General features: G+C 40.3%; 1 protein-coding gene across 1 annotated transcript in view; it reads right to left on the minus strand.

Moving 5' to 3' along the window:
* Positions 1–17,307, minus strand: part of MAST4 (microtubule associated serine/threonine kinase family member 4) — a 100,807-nt gene extending 83,500 nt beyond the window's left edge. The window contains exon 1 of the mRNA XM_065739759.1: positions 17,121–17,307. Within this exon, the coding sequence (XP_065595831.1) occupies positions 17,121–17,212 (92 nt within the window). The 5' untranslated portion in view covers positions 17,213–17,307. The remainder of the gene's footprint in view (positions 1–17,120) is intronic.
* Positions 17,308–25,248: the final 7,941 nt, after the last annotated feature.

A 25,248-nucleotide genomic window follows, 5' to 3' on the forward strand; every position in this document is an offset into this window, starting at 1 on the left:
GCAAGTATCTCAGGAAGAACCATTCCACAATGCAGATTCGTTTAATTCATCCTGGTTTGTCAGGAATGAAGTATCACATAAAAGAACTGGAAAAGCAGCATCCAAAAGCACAGAGGAAAAAACAAGTAGTAGCAATTATAGTTAACATTTTAATTCTGAATACATTTGTTAACTTACTGGCTCTGGCTATGAAAGTTTACCTACGTGACACAACAAAAGCAATAGCTTTAGGTGTTAGATCTAGCAGTGCTGCTGGCAATATCAGGAATAACCTAAACTGCTACAGAAAACTCTGCCTGTCATGAGAACAAGGATGACATGTCTGTAGTAAACCTTAACTTTTATCTAATCTATTCCAATACAAACAGAAACGTAGGTAATTTAAAGAAGAAAACTGAGTACACTGTCATTTGTAACTGTACGATGCTGTACTTAGAGCTACTCTCAAAGCCCTAACTTCTAGATTCACTCGGAGACTTGAAAACTCCCAAATTTTTGACACTTCAGGGTAGAAACTGTATGCAAGATCCGTTTTACCTTGGGGTTGGTTGAGGATTTTCTTGGAATTTCATGTGCAAATCCCTACTTTGGCAGAAAAAAAAGATCTAATATGAACTCTAATCATCTAACCACCGTCAAAATCTAACTCTGAGCCATGAACATTTTCATATTAGAAAACCATGCACTGAAATCTATGCAGTAGTCAATAAAATCCAAACAAAAATGAATGCTGGTTTGAACTAACAAGGTTGTTAATGGCACAGTTCAAAACAGTCCTTTTTCTTCACATACCCATCCTTCCAAGAAGGATCTCTACTGAGATCTGAAATCTCTGTTACATTTCCAGGACAACTAAGTCTAACTGTTGACTTCAGTTAAAATTCTGCCTAACAGCAGCAATGTACAGGACAGAAGAAAAATGATGATGGAAAAGAAAAAAGCTGAGAAGGAATCTGTGTCAAAGATGAGCAATGAGAAGAGCAGGAATTCTCTTACAAACACCATTTGCTGCTTATAAACTGAGAATTACAAACAAATCCACAAGAGTTCAACTGCTATCTCAAAATGTGATGGAGTGTACTTCAAAGAAAAATTAGGAAGAAGGCTATTTTTGCTTCCATTGACCCAGTTCTGAGCTACAATTTATGTCTATGACTAGTACTGGATTTGGAGCTAAGAAATACTCAATTTGGCATTAAAGCAGAATGCTGGCATCTATGGCAGGAACACATTTCCTCCTTTCCAGAACTATGAGTTCACGATGTCAACCACATCACATTATGCTCTTTCAATTTGTTATTAAGACATACTGCAATATTAGCAATTAACTCCTAAGTGAACAAGTTAGACACATTCATTCACATATTTCTGTAATATGCGCTGCCATGTGGTTCCAACATCATCATCACTACTCTGAGATCCACATTTGTGATTCCACCATAGAAAGACATCTTGCACATTAGAAGGAAACTGAAAGATGAACGTAGAGTTCAAAGTGAATTTAGTAGCTTTAACACATAATTGTTCTATCAAAATTTTGCTTTGGCACAATTTCTACGTATGTCCTTTTGACTGTATAAAGGCATGCTCAAGTGGAACTACTCTAAGAGTTTGAACATTTGTCCTTCATTTCCTGGATTTTGGAAAACAGATGCCCCAAACTTCTAACTCAGTCCAGTGATTTAATCTGTTGAACGTTAAAACTTTCTACAAGTTCTTGCTCAGCTTTCCAAATAATTTTATAATCACCTCCAAAAGACAGCGAGCTCAAAAGCCAAACCCAGGCACATAAATCTGAAAGACAAAACAATGTCAGCGCACGCCACTTACTCAGATGTACTGAATATGAAAGAGAACAGAAATTCATTAGGATCTTCCTTTCCTTAAATGACAACTGCAAAAATTACCACTATTCAAAGAAACAGATTTTGCTTTTGTACGTGTATGTTAGGTGATAAATCATTCACATAAATCAATGTTAACACAATCACATTTTTAATCAATTCCAATCTATAAAAAGGTAACTAAATATTAAATCAGAATGTTTTTTCAGGCTTTCAAAATCTACAGAAAATTTGGGTTAGCGTTAGGATAAAACACTGGGATTAACTAATCTGATGTACGTATGGGTGTGTGACTAATCAAAAAGTGACTGTTTTCTCAAAGTAGCCTAAACTGACTAAAGAGCTCTGGCTAGCTTTTACTAGTGTGTATCATCTTTTGTCTCCCTGGGACTAGCACCTATCACCTAGGTGATAGGAAATCATCAACAACAAAATTCTTAGAAGTGATCAGTTAAAGCAAACAAACAAACAAAAGCTAACAGAATACACTTGTTGGTGAACTGGCATTCAACAACACACATTTCCTCCTGCTATTTAGTACAATAACAATGTAATCTGATAATCTCTTGCTTCCAAAGCATTCCATTAGATTTCAGACCGTTGCAGGAACAGCTGACAGCTTACAAATCAATACAGATTCTTTATTCTTCTTACAGAAAAGTTGCATAAATTCCTTTATATTATACATTTATTTATTTATTACCATAAACAAATTCAAACAATAGCAACAGTCACATATCCATTTAACACAAGGAAACAGACGAAATATCATCTTACAAAAATCTGCTATATTCCCAACAATTTCTCTAAGACCAAAGATGGCCTGAAGACTAACATTACTAATACTCATAGGCCTGATGCTGCCAGAGATCTAAAAACAATCCTATGTAATAACTTCAGAACATAACATTCTGCTTTTAGACTCTGACTACGCAATTAGTTGCACCTATAAAAGTTAATCTAATTACTCTATCCAAAAAGACAATTCTGGTCTTCATATTCACTGATGTCTCACAGCGTACTTTATCACTGTAAAAAAGTAGTATCATCATTCATCAGTGGTAATGAGAATAATCTGCAATGTGATAGAAAACAACACGTCATATCCTTCACTACTTCAAATGCCTGTAGACATATCTCCTCGTGCTGTGATTCTGCCACATCTCAGGCTACACAGCATTAGGCTAACTAGCTGCTGCAGGAAATGATGATCTCTTCTGAGTCAGTGCTAAACACACATCCCACTATTGTGCTGCAGGGCACAGTGCTGTTTTTTAGATGAGTCTGGGCTGCCAGCCACGTGAGATCATTAGAGATCACTGCATTTTTTAAGAGTAAGGTTAGTTAAATGCACACTTTTGAAAATAACAATCCCATACCCAGAATCCCAGGTCAACTTAATGTGTTTTCTGCAGTCCTGGGCTGCTTCTCAAGATATCAACAACCTAACTGAAGGAAAACATTAATTCTTTTAACAGAATATTGCTATTAAATTCACCTGGTTACTCTCCTCTGTATCAGTGTTTAATTTGAAACCAACATAACTTGTGATAGAATTGAGCATCTGAAAACTGTCCACACAAACAAAAATAGGCCTGTAATTATTACGCATATATGTTCATGATTTTATCATTAAAGATGACTTAGGACCAATGACAAATTGTAGAGAAAAAAAAATTACAAAAAATTACCTCTGTATTTTGAGGTAAACTGGATAAATACATATTAAAACTTTTAACAAATCAAATTCTTATAAAATCACTGGTCAAGTATAAAAAGTAGGTAAATTATACTGATAATCTCTTCAGAAGGTTAACATCATCGCATATGTAAATAGAAACATAGCCGTTCACTGGTTCTGTTGAGACACACAGGTAGCAAGGAGGCACAGTGCAGACTAAAAGTTTCAGTTTCTAAGTATTAAAACATATACTGAAAGAAGTATCTGTATAGTTAGAAGAACTAGCTATTTCCAAACAAGAGGCTTGATACCTGGCACAACAAATTCAGAGCTTTCAGCAATTAATTCAAAATCTTCAGCAAACTGACATTCTGTCTAGGGAAGGTTGTTTTTTCCAAGATAAACAGGACATGTGGAGCCTAAAAGCACAGTCTCAACATTCCACAACCCTTGAGGAGGTAACACTGTACACTGCACACTGCTAGGGTTCATAATATAGGCTGAAGTGCTAATTAGAAACTTATTCAAAAGCAATGTTTTCTGTAAGTTCCTGACCATGTAAGAGACCTGGCCTATGTAACACAGACGACATTTCCCATGGATAACACTGCCACAGAACCTCACGACCAACAAAGACCTTGCAAGAATCCCACATTAACACAGCACACACGCATTATTAGCTTTCAATACATACGGCAATTCCAGGAATAGGTGACACTTCATGGAAATTGTCACCATGTTAAAGCATACAGAATCTGTGTGCTTTAGATGCTGGGTTTGTACGTGTGAGGAGTTATTCCCCGTGTACTCAGCTGCAATGAAGTAATGTCAGCTCTTCAACCTGCCATTCAGGCTAGAGAGTTTCATTCCTGGAGTTTCATGACAGTACAGTTCAATACTATCATTTTACAAACTCTGCTGGGAGAAAGGTAGGAAAAAATCAAATAAACTCTAAGCAAAAATATTGTCTTTCAGTGTAACAGCAAAGCGTATTCACAGCAAAGCGTATTCTATCCTATTTCAAAGAAATCAACTGAAATTAGGCATACATTATACACTTGCTTGAAATCTCAGTAACCACTAAGTAAATTAACAGTGAAGTGCATTTAATATTTCAATATTAAAACGCACCAAGTACATGAAAATAAACCTGCTGTTTATTTTCCACATACATCTTTCTTTATAGAAACCAAAAACTAACAGGTACTCACACTTATATCTGCACAGAAATATATTTCTATCCCTACACCAAAGAACAAAAAAAAGGACAAACACGTCACTACAGATGTACACAATAGTGCTTTTTGTAAGAAAAAGACTTTGGAATAAGTGAGAAATGTATTTACTTTGGATGTTATTTCTCTAGATTTTACCTAGAACTATTGTTATTCAGAGAATAGGCCTTCTGTCTAACAGATGCAAAGGAGACAGAAGCAAGACAAAACTGGAATGGTTTTTTATTCCAAAATTTCTAGAGGGAAAACAGTTTTGTAAGATGTATTCATAAACAAGGGAATGTTACATCTTCTACTCTCAAAAAAACAACAAAAAAAAAAAAACCTTAGTGCAGTATGTAAAAGAACATAATTCTGAGAAGCACTAATACTCTTCATATATGGAATAGTACTGCAAGTCCTCACTGTTTTAGACATCATACACAGTCTGCAAGAAAAAAGCTCACACAGTCTAAAAAACCTAAGCATGACATGTAGAGGAGACAAACAAGAGGGTGTGGATGAAGTAATATGGTGACTGAAAGAGGGAGTGCTACAATTCTTGGCCATCAGGAAGAGTTATCACCTCACTACTCATCCAGCCCATTACCTAATCTAAGGATTCTATGCATCACAGCATAAGTCTGCCATAAGTGATGAAAAGACAAAAATCACCATTGCCCCAGTCTTTGCCTTTGTTGGGAATACAAGGTTTTATGCCTTGTGAATGCCATTACAAGCAGGTTCAAGAAAATAAATATATTTCAATCAACTCGTAGTCACAGTCTAGGCATAAAGCCAAGAGAAAATTTGTCCTGTGCATAAACTGCTCGTTCTGCAAGACATTTGAGGGAACAGTAACACTTGTTTTTGACACAGAAAGGAACACATAACCTAATAAATGCAAAAGTCAGTAGATCAATTCATATATTTTTCTTAGAGCAATAAATATTAAAAAACAAATGGCTAACAAATACCAAACACACAATACTGTACACTTATCACAAAAAAAAAAATCATCACATTCCTCCCAAGTCATTACAAAAATAATTACATTTAAAATTATGTTTTATAATTTAATATCTATGTGTTACTTCTCCTGTCTTAGAAGAGGAAGTCCTACATTTGTCTTTACTTATCCTGGACAGTTATGTTGATATTTGTGGCCTTTGAGTACAGCCCACCTATAGTCAAGAGGCAAGTGAAATCATCCACTTGTGGTTTATGAGTATCTTGGCATCCTTCTGAAAAATGGTTTTCTAAGAATACAAGTCAGCAGAGAAAGAAAATTATTTTAGAACACAAACTGTTCAGAATCTCAGAATGGTTTTGACTGCAAGGGACATTTAAGATCACCTAGTTCCACCCCCCCACTATAGGCAGGGACACGTCCCTCTAGAACAGGTTGCTCACAGTCCCATCCACCTGACCTTGAATGCCTCCAGGGAGGGGGCCATCCACAACCCCTCAACCTTGCTGGGCAATCTGTTCCTGTGTCTCACCATCCTCATAGCAAACAATTTCTATTTCCTACTATCTAGTCTAAAACTACCCTCTTCCAGTTTAAAACCACTTCCCCTCATCTAATTGCCAGATGCCTTTATAAAAGTGCTTCACCAGCTTTCCTGTTTGCCCCCAATTTGCGTGTATGATGAACAGAATGAAAAAGATGCCTCAAAACATCATACCGATTTTTCATATGAGCTCTTCCCTAAAATGGAGCAATTACATTGACTGTCAATTTTTTTATCTTGTTACATACAGATGTTTGAGCAGTTCTGACAGTAACACTTTAAAAAATAATCCTTAAAATCCAGACCATCTAAAACCTTGCCAATATTTTAATATTTTATGTGCATACATTACCATTGCACAGAAACTACTTTCAGCAATGCCTCATTTCATTAGGTTACTGCTCTTTCAGCATGCACTGCATATACCTACCACTGCTATAGTTGTAGCTCCTGAATCCTGGTCATGTGATTGTCCACTCTCAAATTTGTCAATGATTAAATAAACACATTACTTTGATGGGTAGGACCAAATTACTAAATCTTTAACACTATTACTCCATGTTGTTTCCTGTAGAATGCCAGAGTAGGTTAGGTGATCTTACTGGTTTCTCCTTGGCTTATGATTTATGAATCAGAAGGAAACACATGATGGCTATAAGGTATTAATTTATAGATAATATTGAATGCTTAAGTCTGACCCACACAAACAATTTGCATATTTAATAAAACAACCTTGTATATTCATATACTCCAGTATGTTCTGAATTTCCTTTAAAGTACTTCCTTACAGAAAAGAAAAAAGAAAAGTAATTTGCTATTGTAAAGTTTAGAGAATGCAAGTAAGAAAAAAAGTACAGAAAAATCTTTATCTTGGCAAAAACAAACAAACAAAAAAACAGGAAGAAGCTTTGGTTTTGAAGTTTTATTTCATCAATAGCCATCAGTCCTCAAAAACTTGCAAAAGACAGTAATATCTTGACACTTGGCAAGTCAAAACAGAAGATGTGAGACAATCAAGCAAGAAGGAAAGAAAAAAAAAACACAAAAAACACAGAGACCAACTGTATTTCTCAAGAGTACTCATGTTCTTTCATTACTCATAGACCACAGGTGGGGAACAGATGCCTCCAAAGAGGATAGCTCAGTCATCAAAACACAGCAGAAAGGCAAAGGAAGAAGCGAAATCATCAACCCTCAGGTTAATAAAAGAAAAAAAAAGGGGGGGGGGGGGGGGGGCGGGGAAGAAAAACAAACCAACAAGCTTACTTACAAAATGAGTTACATATTTTTTTGTCCATCTTGTAGGGGAAGTAAAAGGAAGATAATCTGGTAAAACTCGATTGTACAGTGAAACAACATAATCATCCTTTTGCGTGGGGTGTTCGTAGACAAAGTGAATACAGTGTATTGGACTTGTCTGACTGCCTTCCCTTCTACTCTTACAGCACTTAAGGAAATTCCCTTGACATACCCATGTGTAAGAAGAAGCTAGGCAAGCCCAGACTCACTGGAAAAGCTAATCTGTATAACAAATGCACACAATCTACTATTAGTTCACTTCGAGAAGGTTAACAGTACTATCACAAAGGACATTAGCTAATTATGACTTATCAGTAAACAGCATTGTCAGATGAATGAGTTAACATTCAAGCCCCCTTATTTTTGTCTCCATAAAAGGGAACATGAAAGCTGTGTGTTGATTTACATTATGAAAACTGACTTGACAACAAATTATGTTAAATACCAAGGCAGCAGGTGATAGAAATATAAAACAACAGGAAATGCCCATGTCTGCAGCATCTGAGACTTCCAGCCTCACCGACATTAAGATATCATTACGAATTACACATATTGCTGCAAATAATTTTTAACAGAAGAACTAAGGAAGCTGTGCTTTCCATGATTTTGCATTTCCTAACTGAATGACAGCACTACAACATCTACAGCCCTCCTCCAAAATTTTCAATTCTCTTTCATTCCCATTCCTTCTTCAAGAAAATCCCTTTAGGGTCATCTTCCCTCACTGTGCAGAGAGAGAAAGACACTGCTTGTGTCCACTGCAGTACCAACTCTAGAACATTTCCCAAGGGCTCCACCATCTCTTGGCTGGAAGAAGGACCTGCCATTCAGTTACAGAAACCTCTGCACATCCCACCCATCAGAGCCAGCCAATGTGCACATACAATCCAGCACAGTCTGGGTTGGCAAGGAGGAGCAGGTGGGAGAGATGCTGGCGTTTTAAGTAGTGAATTATAAAATAAATTCTTCTTAAAGCCACCTTCTCTGCAACCCCTGTAATGTTTCCATACATTTTTTTTTATGTAGGAACACCTTTCCAGAAAATTTCAGCAGCTTATCTAAGAAGTGATAATAATAGCTTCTCAAAGAGAAACTAAAAAGCTTCTTAAAACTTTAAAATTATAAACTGATTTGTTGCACTCACATTTATCAAAAAGAAGGTCAGCTCACCTCACTGTCTCCATCTTCCCTATACCAAGCTCAGGAGTTAAATCTGATATATTAGAACATCACATTTAAATGTATTTCAGAATCAAAGGAAAGACTTTCTATAGTACTCATCTCTGACATAGAGCTTTAATATAAATTTTATTATATAACTCCACTTTCCCAGATGTGCAAGGCAAGCAAAGGGTCCAACACTGCAACTTGTCCCACACACGCAAGTCTCCCGAGGAGTACGATTCTGTTTGTGAGTTCGTGCCAGATCCCATACAGGATGATGGGGGCCCAGCACTCTAGAAAGGGAACACTGACTCTACATTCTTACAAAACACATTAAGGGAAGCAGCTGGAGAAAAATAAAAGTTCATCTTCCATTACTGTTTCAATTATAAACTCTTTAAATTTATCATTGCTCTCAATTTAAGTTCAAGATAAAATTTGTATCTATATCACTTCCTTGGAAATTGAAATAAAAGTCCTTTTCCTATTTCTTATGGGTAATGCAGACATATTTCATGATATTTCACAATGTAAATACTAGTTTAAATTAGTCATGCTCAAAAAAAAAAAAAAAGAAAGAAAGAAAGAAAGAAAATCAAATAAACAGACTGCTTTTTCAAATGGTGGAACAGAGCCCAGAATCCTACTCAATTTTAGAAGACAAGTCACATTTTCCAGGAACAAGATCTGAAACGGCTGTACTTGAGGTACTCGCAAAATCCATAGTACTAATTAATGGCCGCTACAAACAGTATGAATCCCCCTGCAGATGAAACAACTTTTTTCCTGTTCGTCATGATGTGCCTTTAAACAAAGCACAAGGAGAGTTAAGTTTTTTCCAGTTGTGGAACTGACCTTATAATATTAATAATCAACTTCTGAACAGCCATTATTTCAAAGCTACTGCTTGAATATTTATGTACACAAACATCTATACACCCATGACTTTATTTAGTCTCGCCAAATGTATATATAAAAGTACACAAAACAAACCCACTAATATGATTATTATTTGCCCTCCTATGCTACAACAGGTTAAGTTCACAGTCAAGCAAGTTCTCCAAAAAAAACAAAAAAAAAATTCCATCAGACCAAGAAGTTTTCAGACTGATGCACTCACTCCCATGCTGTCACACAAGAAATCAAACTTACTGCCATGAAGAAAATAATATTTTTTAAACTCTGCAACGCAGTAAATATTATAACCAAGTACTAGAAGGTCCACAAATTTTAAGTAGGGATTCTAACATGCAACACTTTACATTAGTATGTTTCAACAAATTAAACATCATTAGGAGAATTTCTTCAGTAATAAAATAAACACATTAAAATATACCAAGGACTATCTGTCTACTATCAATACAGATTCCCTTCCATATAAACTACTAAGATGTTTCTAAGATGCAGTATGTATCCTTGATTTATTTGGATGTTGGTAATTATGCCTCAAACCCATTGTTAAGATAGGCCTTAGGCTGATAGAATAAGCTTTGTCCTGCCAGCAACCAGTTCCCTTCAACGTTTTTGTAAGAAAAAAAAAATCTCTGGTGGGTAACCTTTTAACAGTTTTTCATTAAGTGTGATTTTAAACCTAGGCTAATGCCAAACTGATAGGGATCAAAAGCAGGCTATTACATGCTGCAATATCTACAAAATTACTGCATATGCAGGGGAAAAAAAAAAACGGGTGGGAGAAGGAAACTGCAGCAGTTTTTACTTTCTAATCATCAAACTGAACATGCCAGCATTTCATGGGAATAACAGATTCTACTTACAATAATAATTATAATCTTTCAGGAACAATAGAGCATGACGGTTTTCCTTATTCTTAAATAATTATTTAGCGAAGAGCACTGCTAGCCAAAAGAAAGGGAGAAAAAGTTGATATATTTATTCTGGCATGACCTAAATATTTTTGTACTTATCTGTGAGTGGCAGGAACACTAGTAATGCACAGCTGGTAATTCCAAAGTCTCTCTATTGGGTAGATCAATCTGGGAACTGTTCCAGTTCACAATATTTCTAAGGTATGCTTATATTTACTGGGAAGCATGCCAAGGAGTTTTCTAGTTTGCTACTACTTAATTGAAGCATTTCAAATAAAATCACAGAACTAACCTGCCATGAGATTTAAGGTTGCACTGTAATATTTTTATTCTTGCTTTATTCACATGGAAGATTATACTGTAGCAGATCTAGCTAATACATCAATAACAAATGGAAATACATATATCAACAATATATAAATATGTATTCCTACAAAGCAAGAACTGAAACACTAGTTTTGAGAAGAATGTGGTTTTAGATTGTGTAAAAAACAACAAGAATGTAAAGTGTGAAGGATCTCTTCCTATGCTTTTACCAGAGAAAACTTAAAATTAATCCCATTAAATTTTAACTGAGGTAACCATGCACAGTGTTACACAACAGACATATCTAATGAAATTAAAGAGCCTGATACACAACACATACTATGCCTACACACAGTTATTTAACACTGTATATTGCTGGGAGGCTTTAAAATTTCATAGTTACAGTAGTTAGTGAATGTGCAAAGATTCAGAGGCAAAAACACCTGAAATCTTCCCAAGGGAAAATCCACAAGCTGTCACCAACTGTGATACACCAAAATCAAGGTTAACACTTTTTCTCTGAGGCACACATATACATCTTCCCTGGTGCTGTAACAGCATTCCCTCCAACAAATCTACCTCGACAACCTATCAGTTTGACAATACAAACCAAAGAACTTTTCATCATTCCTCGAACAGTTTTACACCATTCTTAAGTTAGCATGCCACTTAGTAAGTAAGCTTCTTTAGACATGCTCAATCTACATCAGCTAGCAAAACCTTTATACTCAGAACACAACAGCTCCAACTACTGACTGGGTTCATGTCCAGTAACTAACCACATCAATGCCACTGCAGTTTCCTACTTTCTAAGTCATGCACACTGAAACATAGAAGTAATTCAAGGGGAACCCGCCTTGGAGTCCACTTAATTGACCAACTTGTATGAGTTTTGACAAGGAAGTATTAGAGGTAAGTTCACCAAAGTGCGAGCACGTGTAGCCATGCAGCAAGATACATTTAATAACAGCTTTCTGCTACCAGGAACCTGAATGACAGAAAGTGCAGTAGAAAAGGCAACTATTAACAACTGCATGGAGGAGCGCCTGTACAGTTAAAAATTACACTTCAGAAGGATCAGTGAACTCCTAACAGATCAAGAACTTCAACAGCTCTGCAGGACATCAATAGCAGATTTAAGCCAAATTCAAACGGAGTGGGAGGACTGAATCTCTGCACAATGTGCCCATATTGTGTGATGTGTCCCAACAACCACAGCTATTGAACAGATGCCTGAACTAATGTCTTTTTGATTCTCTGTGTAAGGATAAAGACTGTCTCCTACTCTGTAACAACAGACACTAACGACAGTGGCTAAAAAAAATAAAAATGAAAATAATAAAGAAACAGGTTCTTGAAGTTCCAGCACTTTCTAAGCCTTTTTTTCTTAAATCTCAGTGTTACTGTTGCTTTCCCCAGGTTTTCTGCAGGAAGACTCTTTCATTCTCACTTACAATATAAGTAAAGGTTTTGACTTAATTCTAAATGAATAGGAATGTCTCAGTGTAAAGGCTAAGCAAATAAATAAATAAATACTAAACAAGAATGTGACCAGATGAATCCTCACCAGACCCGCTGAAGCTATTCAATGACTACGCACATTGCGATGGCTCACTGGAAAAAACTGAACACTGCCAACATCCAATTGTAAGCAGGACTTGAAATACATTAATTGCTCAAACAAGACTGAGCAAGCCAAACTGAATAAAAAGAACAGCGCATCCACTTTGATACTGAGACAGTAAGACCATTCCCTTAACACATGACTTCTGCTGTGAATGAAAGGAAATAAAACTCCTGGGACACATTAACACTTCACTAACTCAAACAGGTAGCCCAGCAGATTACCTGCTAATTCCCCCTGCTTGATGACAAGGTGTTTTAAAGCCGAGACAGCCTGCTCATGCCTACTTCTCATCCCCCCACAGATTTAGGATAGTTACCTTCTTCCTAAACATATTCCACATCTATTAGGGTAATAAATATCTGACTCCCTGTCTTGCATGCAGGAGTTAAGGTGAATACAGAGGGCTGAAAGCAGGAAAGAGATAAAGCTCACCTAATCACCACACTCTGAAACAGTGAAATAACACAAATACAATCAAAACCAATCCTTTGTGAGCTCTAACCAGAGGTACTCCTACTTAACAATAGCAACAAAATTCAGGTTGGAGCACTGACATATGCAGCTGGCAGCAGCACACTGATATTTAATTCCTGTGGCTGCTTTTACGTTAATAAATACATTCAGTTTTTTTGCTTGTTGTTATGTCTCTAACAGCACTTCTTTTAACACATGCTGCTGAATAAATATTGAATAGGTTCATCAGAGACTAATACTAGAACACAACATTATACTGAAAAAGAAAGATCTACACAAGAACCTAAAGCAAGAGTTGCATCGTAATTTTACCATCCCATCTACTCAAACTGCCAACCCTGATAAGTTCAAGCAGCCTGCTCCACATTTTCCAGGAAACATGCTGTCCCAAAACTAACAGAACTGCAGCAAGAGTCTGACAACTCTGCTCTCTGTAGGAGTTTCCAAAGAGTCATAATTTATATATATACATAATAATTTATGTTTCCAATATGGTTATAAATTCTTTGAATGCTTGAAGGTTAGGCACTTAAAATATTCATCAACTTGATGGTTGATGAATATTTTAAGTGCCTAACAAGAAAGTCTCTTTGACACCACTTCAATGATTATACACAGAGAACACAAAGATTTCAACAAAAATCATCCAAAGTCTCTTCCGGCTGAAAAGCAACGCAACCTCTCTGACCCAAATCCAGACAGACTGTAATAACACTGTTTCAGTGCAACTACCACAAAGAAGTGAGGGAAAAAAAAGAAGAAAAATAAAAAGGCACTGTTGCTGGTGTTGTAATATATACAGAGGTCAGAGACAGAAGAGAGAAGCTACACAAGAGACAGTTAGCTACAAAATGTAGCATGCTGCAGAGATATTTTACTTATACTCAAGAACACGAAGTTATGTGTCTTGTGTTCATACAGTACACGTCGATCTCTACAATGTATACCAGTCAGTGTTTCTCTCGTGTGCTGTCGTTCTACAACCCAGACTAGATGCCATTTCCATCAGGAACACCAAACCTGTACTGTACCTATAGCATCAGAAAATTAATGTGGTGTCGTGCATGATTCTTTTCTATAAAAGGGAATGGTGCAATCCATGCCATTTTTAGGCTTGATTATTTGAATACCAAATGCCTCTGATTTATAATTGAATTTTTCTACCTGCTAGTCCTGAAAGCCCACTTCCTGACTTGAAAGTCAGGCTGGGATATTTCTTTTTCAGGTATCACTTCCAGCAAGACTTGCTGCAACTGAGTTCAGTTAGGTCTACTGCAGGAGAGAAAAACCTTTAATTAAAGGCTTCAGTGAGCAAGTAAGACCATAGTTTTATGCCTTTGTTGTAATTCAGTTGATAGGCTCAACAATAATCCCTGAAGGAAAATAGCTTATCTTTTCCTTCTTTTCCACATAGAATCTCAAAAACAGAAATGAAATCCTCCATCAAAGAAGTATGTATAAAAAAGCACCAAAATTCTTAGTATTTGCATACTAAGAATATAAAGAAAGTGCACATAGAAAAGGTCTACTGGCCCACAATCATCTCAGTAACATAGGCCACAGTAACTGAACATGCTAGAGTAAGAAAGATGAAGCTAAATAAATAAATAAATAAATAAATAAATAAAATAGATAAAAAGTTTGCACGCTAGTAAGGAATCCCAAAGCCCTGCATCAGTGGACCTGAGACTTAAAACACAACCAGCAGATTCATGTCATAGGAACAAGACCCCTTCAGTCCTACTCATAGTCTTTATTACCTCTAAAATGAGCGAAAGCTGAAAGCCACACACAACAAACTGGCTACCATTAACCAGCCCTTCTCTAGGAGGAGGTAGAATCCTGTCGTATGTTACCAGCTATCTAAATACCCCTCCAGTTGATTCATGCAGCAGTTGGGCTTGTGAGTCTTTGAAGACATGAGCTGAAGCTCCAAAAATGCAGATCCAGCTGGTATCTCAATTAACCCGAGCAGAACTAGGGGAAAGGCCTGTATTATTTTTATTTCTCATGATGGTTTTATTACTCTGGGATCTACCACATACATTAGCAGGTATGAGTGTCAGATAGAGAAGACGCATCTATCTTCACAAAGAGAACTGGAATAGTGGTGCAGTTAGCATGAGCAATGCCAGGCTTCCCACCAAGTAAGGGAACCAACCTAAGAAGAACTCTGAACCCCTCCCCTTCTGGCTTTTAGCTTCACAGTGCTATGACTGATACTGCACAGAGGGTGTTTGACTTGGAACATCCCTGTAACAGAATCACAGAATGACTAAAGTTGGAAGGGACCTGTAGGATAATCTATTTCCAACTCCCTGATGCTAACACCAGTGGGGTTAGCTACCTCCTGACCCAACAGCTCAGGTTGCCCAGCGTCCCATGCAACCTGGCTCCTCCAGAGATGGAGCATCCACAGTTTCCCTGGGCAGCCAGGGCCTCACCACCTTTTGAGTGAAGAATTCTTTCCTAACACCGAACGTAAATCTCCCCTCCTTCAGTTTAAAGCCATTCCCCATTGTCTTACCATTAACAGACTGTGTAAAAAAATTGCATCTCCCTTCCGTATGCTCCCTTCAAGTACTGGAAGGCCGCAATGAGGCCTCCCTGCAGCCTTCTCTTCTCCAAGCTAAACATGCCCAACTACCTCAATCTCTCTTCCCAGGAGAGGTACTTCAGCCCTTTGTGGCCCTCCCCTAGATCTGCTCCAACAGCTCTGCATCTTGTGCTGAGGGCTACAGGCCTACAGGCAGTACTGCAGGTGGGGCTTCCCAAAGGAAGAGTAAAGCAGAGGGGGGAGAACCCCCTCCCTCTCCCTGCTGCCCACCCTGCTGTTGATGCAGCCCAGGGTTGGCCTTCCTGGCTGCAAGTGCACACCGCTGGCTCATGTTCAGCTTTTTGTCCACCAGGACCCCCTAAAGCCATCTCTGCAGGGCTGCTCTTAGTAACTTCTTCTCCTAGACTGGACTTATACTTGGGATTGCCATGGCCCAAGTGCAGTCCCCTGCACGTGTCCTTGTTGAACCTCATTGGGTTCACACAGGCCCAATTTTCAAGACTGTACAGGACCCCGTAGATAGCATCCCTCCCTTCTATTAGGTCAGCTGTAATGCACAGAACAGAGCTCTATATGTGGCATACTCTATTAACTGATGCGCCATACTTAGAAAATGTTGAGACAGCAGTCAGTGCTGCTTTATACATTTTTTTTTCAAAAAGTTTGATAAAGCCAAGCCACTCTATTATTCTACTCTATGACTCCATGCTATTAAATGTGTTCGAGGAAAAGGAGGGCGTTCAAATAGCAATAAAACATACACCCGTGGCAGACGTGCATTCTGTGCATCCTGTGATTCCGAAAGGTCTCCCATACACTTTGAGAAAACGCATTTCCGCGTCTTCCCATCGGTGCAAGCCTACTCGAGTAGGAAGAGTGAAGATGAAAAGCCCCACCACTTGCCCCTTTAACACACAGGCGTGTTTGAAGCAGAAAAAAAGGCACGAAGGTATAACCGGACACTCAGCTGCGGCGTCATTTAAGAGGACCGTAAGAGTACAATAACTAAATACCAAACAACCCGGCGCTGCTAGCCGGCTCAAGTTCGGTAAGGGCTGACAGCGCGGTGCGGAAGCGCTGTGAGGCGGAGCGGCGTGCCCTTGGTTTGTTATTCGAACTTTCCGCCGTTCCACAGACGCCGCTCGGCCGGGACGCGCCGCCGCACGGACCCTCTAGCCCCGCAGCCCCCGCCCCGCCCCGCCCGGCCGCGTCACAGCCCCGCACGGTCCCGCGCAGTCACCGACGGCAGCTTCGCGCAGAAGCGCGTCGAACCGCACACGGCGGGGGGAAGCGTCACCGTGACGGACGGGAGGCAAGCGGAGCGGCCACCTTCGTGCGGCCAAAAAATAAAAGCAAAGCAGATAAAAATAAACGAATTTTAAAAAGGCCGTCCCTGTGTATAGCAACGTCACCCAGCCCGCCTCACACCGCGCAGCTGCACAGAGCGGTCTCTTTAAGAGCAGCGAACAAAGTAGGCTCCCAAAGTTGCCCATATAAAGTACAGGCGCTATGGACAAAAGGTCAGCTACCGGAGCGCTGAGCGAAAGCTGCGGCAGCGGGCAGCCCTACGGACGGAAGGCAGCGCGGGGCCGGGCCCGCCGGGCACCCCTTTACCTCTGGGTCCGGCGCAGGCGGCTGCCGGTCCTCAGGTGGGGCAGCGTGAAGTTGGAGAGGACCGTCCAGTAATTAGGGTCCGACATATCCATTTCCCGGCGCTCAGAGCGCGCCGCCGCTCACGGCCATAACACGCGCGGAAGGAAGGGAGAGCCGCCGCCTTCCGCACCGCTCCCGGCTGCCGGGGACGAGGACAGCCGGGGCCCACCCGCCCCGAGGAGCCCGGCCCGCCCAGAAGAGCCCGGCCCGCCGGCAACTTTCCGCGCGGCCGCCCCCGCCCCGCCCCCCCCAGCCAGCGGCGGCGCCAGGTGAGGGCGCCGGGCGGGGCGCTGGGGCGGGCGGGACGAGCGGGACGAGGGGCTGCGCAGCGCCGCGTCGCGGCGGCACGAGCCGGCGGACTCCGCACCGGGAGAGGCAAACAGCGGCCGCACGGAGCTCGCTCCGCGCCCGCGAACGGGGCCGCTCAGGGAAGCCCGGGCCTAGCCCGGCACTACGGCGCGCCGGCTGGAAGAGCCCACACTAGAAACACAGGCTGCCAAAAGAAGGGCAGGGAGAGCCCGTCTTCCACTCCAAACGGTGACCTAAGCGCTCAGGTGCCCTGAGTCATTTCCTCCTCCTCCCAACTTTCTTCCTCCGCCTCCTCCTCCTCGCCCCCGTTCCAGCGCGGCCCCACCTCCGCTTCCACTGCAGCTCTGCTGCAGGCCCAGCCGCTGCCACCAGCGTGCTGCCCAGACAAGTGTGCTCGCTCACATCTGCGCAGCGGACATGAGGTTCTGGAATTACTGCTGTACCGCACTGCCACAGAACCGTAGCGCTTGAAAGGGACCTCTGGAGATCAGCTAGTGCAAACCCCTGCTAAAAGCAGTTCCCTACTGTAGGTCACCCCAGAGAAGGAGACGCTGCAACCTCTCCAGACAGCCTGTTCCACTGCTCCACCACTCTCAGAAAAGTTCTTCCTCATGTTCACAAGGATCATTCTATGTTCTAGTTTGTGCCCATTGCCTCCCGTCCTGTCACTGGACATCATGCCAAACAGCATGGCCTCCATTCATCTGGCTTCCACCCTTCAGGTATTTGTCCGCATAGATGCAATCCCTGACCTGCTCTCAGTTTTCCCCGGGCTAAGCACACCCAAGTCTCTCGGCCTTTCACAGAAGGGAGATGTTCTAGGCCCCTCATCATCTTTATGGCCCTCCTCTGGACTCTCTCCAGTAGTTCCCTGTCTGTCTTGAACTGGGGAGCCTCAAACTCCAGATGTGGCCTGACCAGGGAAGAGTAGAGGGAAAGGATCACCCTCCTCAGCCTGCTGGCCATGCTCTTTTCTTGGCCACAACCTGCATAGCTGTACTGACCTTACATGGCACGGTTTTGGTAGTGGGGAAGCTGCAGTGGTTGGCCTCTGTAAGCACAGCCCAGCACCACATGACAGATCAGAGCCAGCTCCAGCTGCCCCAAAAGGGACTTCCAGTGTCTGGAGTCTTTTAGCAGTAGGCAGTACATTACAATTAATCTCCTTTATGCTGAGCGCATTTTGCCCATGACAGCAATCTCAACTTTTTTTTTTTTCCCCCCACTGTATTTTCTCCCTTTTGAAGAGAATTAGTAGAGTGGCCCGGCAGGGCTGTGAAACCACCACACAACTGCACAGAGGAGCTGGAGGACTGACGAAGCACCACTGAAGATTTCAGCTCTGTAAGCCACAGAGCATCCAAATACTAGCTATCATTTTGAAAAGCTCCCAGAAATACACATTGCAAAGAAGGTACCAGTCCTCTAATCAACCAACCACAACATGCTTATTTGGGGGATGCAGAGAACATCCTCTTGGGATATAGTTTTATAAGTCACACATAAAAACTTAATCATACTCAGAAAAATGCACACAAAAAAAAAAAAAACCAAAACAACTCTTCAATTAATAAATTGGAAGATAAGCACAAGTCAAAGGCAAGAGAGAAAAATAATGAACACATTTGAAGTGAGTTTACATCAGTACCCAATAGCACCTTATCAGGATAAATGCTCTGCAGACACATCACTGCCAACAAAGGCTACCATGGACCAAAAGCAACACAACCATCTAGCACCCCTTCATAAATGTCTTAGTTTTAGCAGTGATCAGCTACAGATGAGAGGAAGTGAAAACAGCCCAATGGAGGTCCCCGGTTAGATTTTCTTGTGGTTAGATTTTCTTGTTTAAACTGCCTGATACAAACCACCACAGAAGCTGGTGCACAGGGCAGTCCCCACCATATTCCCTGAGGGGCTCAGAAGGAGTGCCTCCCTCCTGGTGACCATACTTCTCACACCGCCCACTGACACAGAGGAGGTATTCACACCAGTGACAAACTCAACCACCATGAAGCACTCAAGATAAGTAGCATACCTTTAAAACCAAAGTGTAATACCAATACAAAATCAATACACCTTATGTAATATTCCAGTGAAGAAGTTATCTAACATAGCTTCTTCACTCTCATTATTAAGTCAATACACATTGAAATTTTTCAAAACGTGAAAGCTGCTCTGGAATAATTTCCCTGAGGCATTACAAACTGCCCAAATCTTACCAGTTTTACAAGATATACACTAAATGAATTTTACCAGTAACAGGACAGATAATAGAGTGCCTTCAATACTCCAAAACTAGCAAAATCCTAACATCAGCACAGGCCTCATACTGGATTGGAAGAGTAAATTCATAAAACACGAATGAGAAAAGGTAGAGGTAATTCTTGTATTAACACATCTTTTCTATATTAGTCAGAATGTTTTCACATCTTTAAAGTAACAAATAAATGCTTTTCATTCATTCTATCAGTAATTTGTAAGAACATCAGATTACAATGAAGGCTGCAGACGTGCTGGAAGGAGTCTGTTTTCTTTCAGCCTGCGTTTTTGTCAGTTAACTGAACTCCAAAGAGAAACAAAGGAACTGGCTGAGCTGCTCACTCAGTTATTGCTGTTTTCAAAGTATCTTGGAATATATGTTAAGTTCTACAATACTGAAACTAAGCCACCTCGTAATAACATTCCTTTAAAAGAACAAACAGGATACTAGCTGCCATTAGTAACGCATTCAGGTATGGCAGCATGCTTGGCATCACTAAACACAGTCTCAAGCATAGGTCAGTTGGCCCAAACAGTTCTGTTTTAAAACAAGATTCCAAGTCTGATTAATAAACATTCAAGTTAAAAATTCACTAAGACATCTGTAAAACATTCATCTCATTTCCACATCGTTTTAATAAATTAATTAAGCATAAAGAAAAAATTTATTTAAGATACAGGAAATACTAAAATTCACCAAAAGACTGTTTTTAAAAATAACTACACTTTAAATGTTTCTTGTAGTTCCTTCTGTAATTCTGCATTCTTCATTGAATGCAATTCAATACTGCTATCAATGATTTGGAAAAAAGAAAAAAAAAAGAAATAAAGAAATGTAATACCCTTTCTAACAAATGAAAACGAAGAGGTAAACAGTGACAGGAGCAAGGCAGTTTATCATTGGATAAAGCAACCTTGTTTGAACAACAGACATTCTGTTATTAGCAGACACAAGGCCACACAAAAAACACAAAATACTCACAGTATAAGGCAGAAATGTTGAGGGCATGGAAAACACAAAGTATTCTGGTCCTCTCACAGGTACGCAGTTAAAGAGGAGTTCCTAATGTGAAAGCATTTCTTCATATACACATCCCTCAGATGTGCAAGCAGGAAAATCCCTCACAGGAGTAAGGAGATGAGGCCTATGAAGCTACAGCATGGCCAAAATAATCTGCTATATGCAGTCTGAAAAGCTTGATTTATTCGACTTATCCAAGGCTAAAGGAGTACCTTGGTCATATAGTACAGGAATCCACAAGAGGAAGAAATGTGGGGGAAGACATAGATTTCAGGCATCATGAACTCCATCCTGCCCAATACCTCAAGTATAGTAGTGCTGGTTTCAAGATGCAGGAATTGGATGAAAAAAATCCAGTTCTGAATTACTTTGTCCTAGCCACTCAATTTCCCATCACTAACCTGTAAGTAAGACACCTTTTTACCTAAAAAAAATAATCACACTTCAAACAAGAGTAACAATATAGGTACAGACATTAGCAGACACAGTTCTACAGCACAGTCTGCATAGGAAATTGAATCTCAGGATCTTAATAGTACATTCAGTCCTTAAAATGCACTAATAAATAAAAATATTTATAGTATTCTTAGCTGCAATATCTGAAATCTTGCTCCCTCTAGTGGTTGATTTTGACCTTTTATTACCTTTCATTGCTGACTGCATGATCGTCATTGTGGGATATGAAGTGTAAAAATAAGCTGAAGAACTCACTGCAAAGAAGTGTTTTGTGGGTGTACAATGTATATGTGCCAGATTTCTGAGTTTACTTAAAACTGTTTATAAACATGAGTAGACATTACTGCTCTAACCAGTTGTAAAGTAACATACAAATTCTAATCAACTTCCTACTGTTCTAGTGTATTATAGCTCATTTAGCACAAGTACGTTCAGGAAAAGCAACACACATCTCTTCCCATTTCTGAAAGTTTCTAGATAGATACACACTACTAACTGGAAGTTAGATATACTGTGCTGTTATTCACATGAAACACAGGAATTCATATCATGCAGCACTGTTTTTAATCCAACATTTTGCTACCTGCAGTGGAATGAGCCACTCACGCTCTATCAACAAGGCTACCTATCTGCTCTTGTCCCAGACATCAGCTTTTGAGCTAACTCAGCATCCAAGGAAACTAGTTGAGAAAGTATGAAAGAGCTATTCCCAACTTTTATCACTAAGTTTGCATTTATCTTCACAGACTGAACTGCAGCAATGCATTCTCTAAGTGCTACTTTTTGTGGTGAGCAACTACAGCAAGGAAGAGAAAACAAAAGACATCAGATAAAAATACCACCTTTTTCCAGGTAGGTACTGTAGCACTTAAAGTTTGACTTCATTATCACAAACACCAGAGGAAAAAATAAAAATGCTGTATTACAGTCAACGTTAAGACATACTGCTTTGCTTTGAGAGCCTTATTTGCTAGCACTCAGCAGCATCCTGAAAGGGTCATGCTGTATCTTCAGATCAGCTGGTAACCATTTTTGTGGCTGCAGTACCACTAGTATCTATCTTTACACTAACATATTCTCTGCTCAGGGATGGTAATGATGTTTTCAGTGTTCTAAGCCATTTGTTTGAAGAAGTCATAGATTTAGGACACATGATTCATTGCACTAGCTTAGCTCACTTCACACATTTAAACCCTCTCCCGTCCTAGCATATCTTACCACATATCCTGTAAAATCAACAGCAGTAGCCTATGTTTACAAGCAAAATCCTTAACAAAAGGTGAATACGATCATTTTTCTAAAGCAACATGTACTCATCCATTACTATACATTCTACATTAAAGATGCAGTCAACTAAGACACATTTTGAGAAAAAAATCAGTTGTAGGAAATATAATTTTAGTGTTTTTTTTTAATTTTAAACTTAAAATTATGCTATCTGAAAGCTTTTAAAATATAAAAATGGGTAATTCCAGTAAACTGCAAACATTCCAACACAATCTTTATCTTTTAAAAACAGACAAAATATTGTTTAAATACAAAGTTTCAAAGGTATCAATTTATAAAAAAACAAAACAAACCATTCAGTACTGTTGATTTTTTTGCATCGTTTTTGTTTTTGCAGCTTCTAACAATACACAAACTAAAAGTCAAAGCTTAGAGGGAAGAACAGTTCAATAAATTGAAGATTCTGCCATGTCACTCCAGCACTTTAGTTTGGAGAATCCCAAACAATGTACCCCTGCAAGGGCAATGCTGATATTTATTCAGAGCCATTTTTGGGTGTTCAGCTTAACCACTGGCTACCCCACCACCCTGCTCACCACTCCCAACAACAGACTGAAGGAAATCTCTGTGTAAAAGTCAAACGAACTAGGGAAAGAAATCCAGCACAATTCACGTTTGATAGCATTCAGCTCTGGTATGTTTTGAAACAGTTGCTGTCACGAGCTGTAACTTTTCTCATTTTTAAAATATCTTTTGGGGTGGGGTTAATGGCAGTCAGCGCAGTGAAGCATTCACACCTGTCAGTCAAAGTCTTAAGTAGTCCGACGCCCTTAATACTGAAATTGAAAGCAGCTATTCAGTGCATATGCTGTCTTCAGTGAGACAAAACTTCATCAGGTTTAGTACTTATATACTGAACGTCCTGACCTAATTACCCAGTCAGTACAAGATGGCAAGAAATCAACTGCAGGTCTCTGCCAGAGCAAAGAAATTACATGACTTTGGCTATTCTGCTTATTTCATGTATTTTAAACACACCACTTACTTCCAGATCCTGATTTAAATCAGAGTGAATAAAAATAAGGCGCTAAGAATTCAGAGCACTGTAGTATGTCAGCACAAGGTAGCTGCACTTCTGGAGCCTACCCCCACATTCCTATGGCTTCCTGCTACAGACGACAGGCATCATGGATCTGCTGCCACTAGAATGGTGTGAGATGGAGCACTGCATGCAGTGCAAGCCAGCAAACTGGAAATCAGGTACTCAGACAGTTAAGAGGGGAGACACTATGCTTGAAGAGTATTACGTGGACTACACATAAAACCTACACATCACTGTAGGTATTTCAAGCAATGTGCACACAGCACTGTAAGTTGATAATATCTTCAAACCTTTTTGCTCTCTTGCTCAATGCGCTAATAAATAATAATTACATCACAGAACATACTCCACAGTTTATATCTAAATAGAACAAAATAGTTCATTTATGAGGGACAAACAGAGATCACCTACTCCAACTGCCTGATCACATCAGGGCTAACCAAAAGCTAACATATATTACTGAGGACACTGACCAAACCTCTTGAACACTGACACAGGGGCATCAACCACCCCTGTAGCATGCCTGTTTCAATGTCTGACCACCCTCACAGTACAGAAGAGTCTCCTAATGCCCAGCCTGACCCTTCCCTGGCACTTCCCATGCTGCCATTCCCACCCTGCCATCAGTTCCCAGGAGTAGAGCAGCCCCCTCTGCTTCCCCTCCTTAGGGAGATGCAGGGAGCACTGAGATCACCTCTTGGCCCCTGCTTCTCTGGGCTGGGCAATCCAAGTGCCCTCAGACCCTTTTCACAGCACATGCCTTCCTGCTCTGTTGCACCAGCTGTGCTGTCCTCCTCTGGACACTTTCAAGGACTTTAACATCCTTTTTACATTATGGAGCCCAAAGGTGCACACACTGTGCTAGGTTAGGTCACACCAAGGTTAAATACAGTGGAAGAATCTTCTCTTTTGAGCATATGGTGGACTAATGCACCCCAAGAAGTGGTTCGACCCTTGGCTCCAGGGCACACAACCGATTTGTGCTGAGCAGCAGGCACTAGCACCTCTTAGGTCAGCAGAAGTGCTGAGCTGGTCTCCAGCCACTCATCTCCCATCTATGCCTGTATCCAGCATCGTTACACTTCAGGTACCCACATTTTCCTTTTTTGCTGCTCAGTGCTCCAACCTATCCAGATTCCTCTGCAAGGTCTCTCATCCCTCCAAGGAGTCAAAAGCACCTCCTCATTCAGTGTCATCACCTTTCTGAGGGTGCACTCCAGTTGCAGAGCAGGACAGACCCTAGAAATTAAGCCTAGGGAACACCAGAGGTGACCTGCTGCCAGGCAGATGTAGCCCTACTCATTCGCAACAACCATTTGAGCTCTACCACTTAATTTCCACACAATCCTGACTAACTCCAGATAAGAAAGACTCAGATCTTCCCAGTTCCCTGACTCAAAGAATCTGACCAGCTGAAATGATTGCTGGCATATCTCATCAGCTCATACTCTTATTTCTCATTTGTTTCCTAAGCAGCTAACCAGCCAGTTTCCCAGATGGTACTGCAGCTGGATAAATCCAATTGCATTAGCAGGACTACTGCTGACAAAAAAAAAGAGCATCACAAAAAAGAAGTAGAATTAACTACTTATAAAGAAGGTGCAACATGTGAACCAAGCATCTAAAACTACAACAGGATAATGTGATTTGAGTTATTCATGCTTGTCAGAGTGTGAGAGAAAGCCCTCAACTGAAGGACAAAATAAAAAATC

This window comes from Cyrtonyx montezumae, unplaced genomic scaffold (assembly GCF_038088225.1).
Source record: "Cyrtonyx montezumae isolate F1298 unplaced genomic scaffold, pur_monq_1.0 scaffold_25, whole genome shotgun sequence".
NCBI lineage: Eukaryota > Metazoa > Chordata > Aves > Galliformes > Odontophoridae > Cyrtonyx > Cyrtonyx montezumae.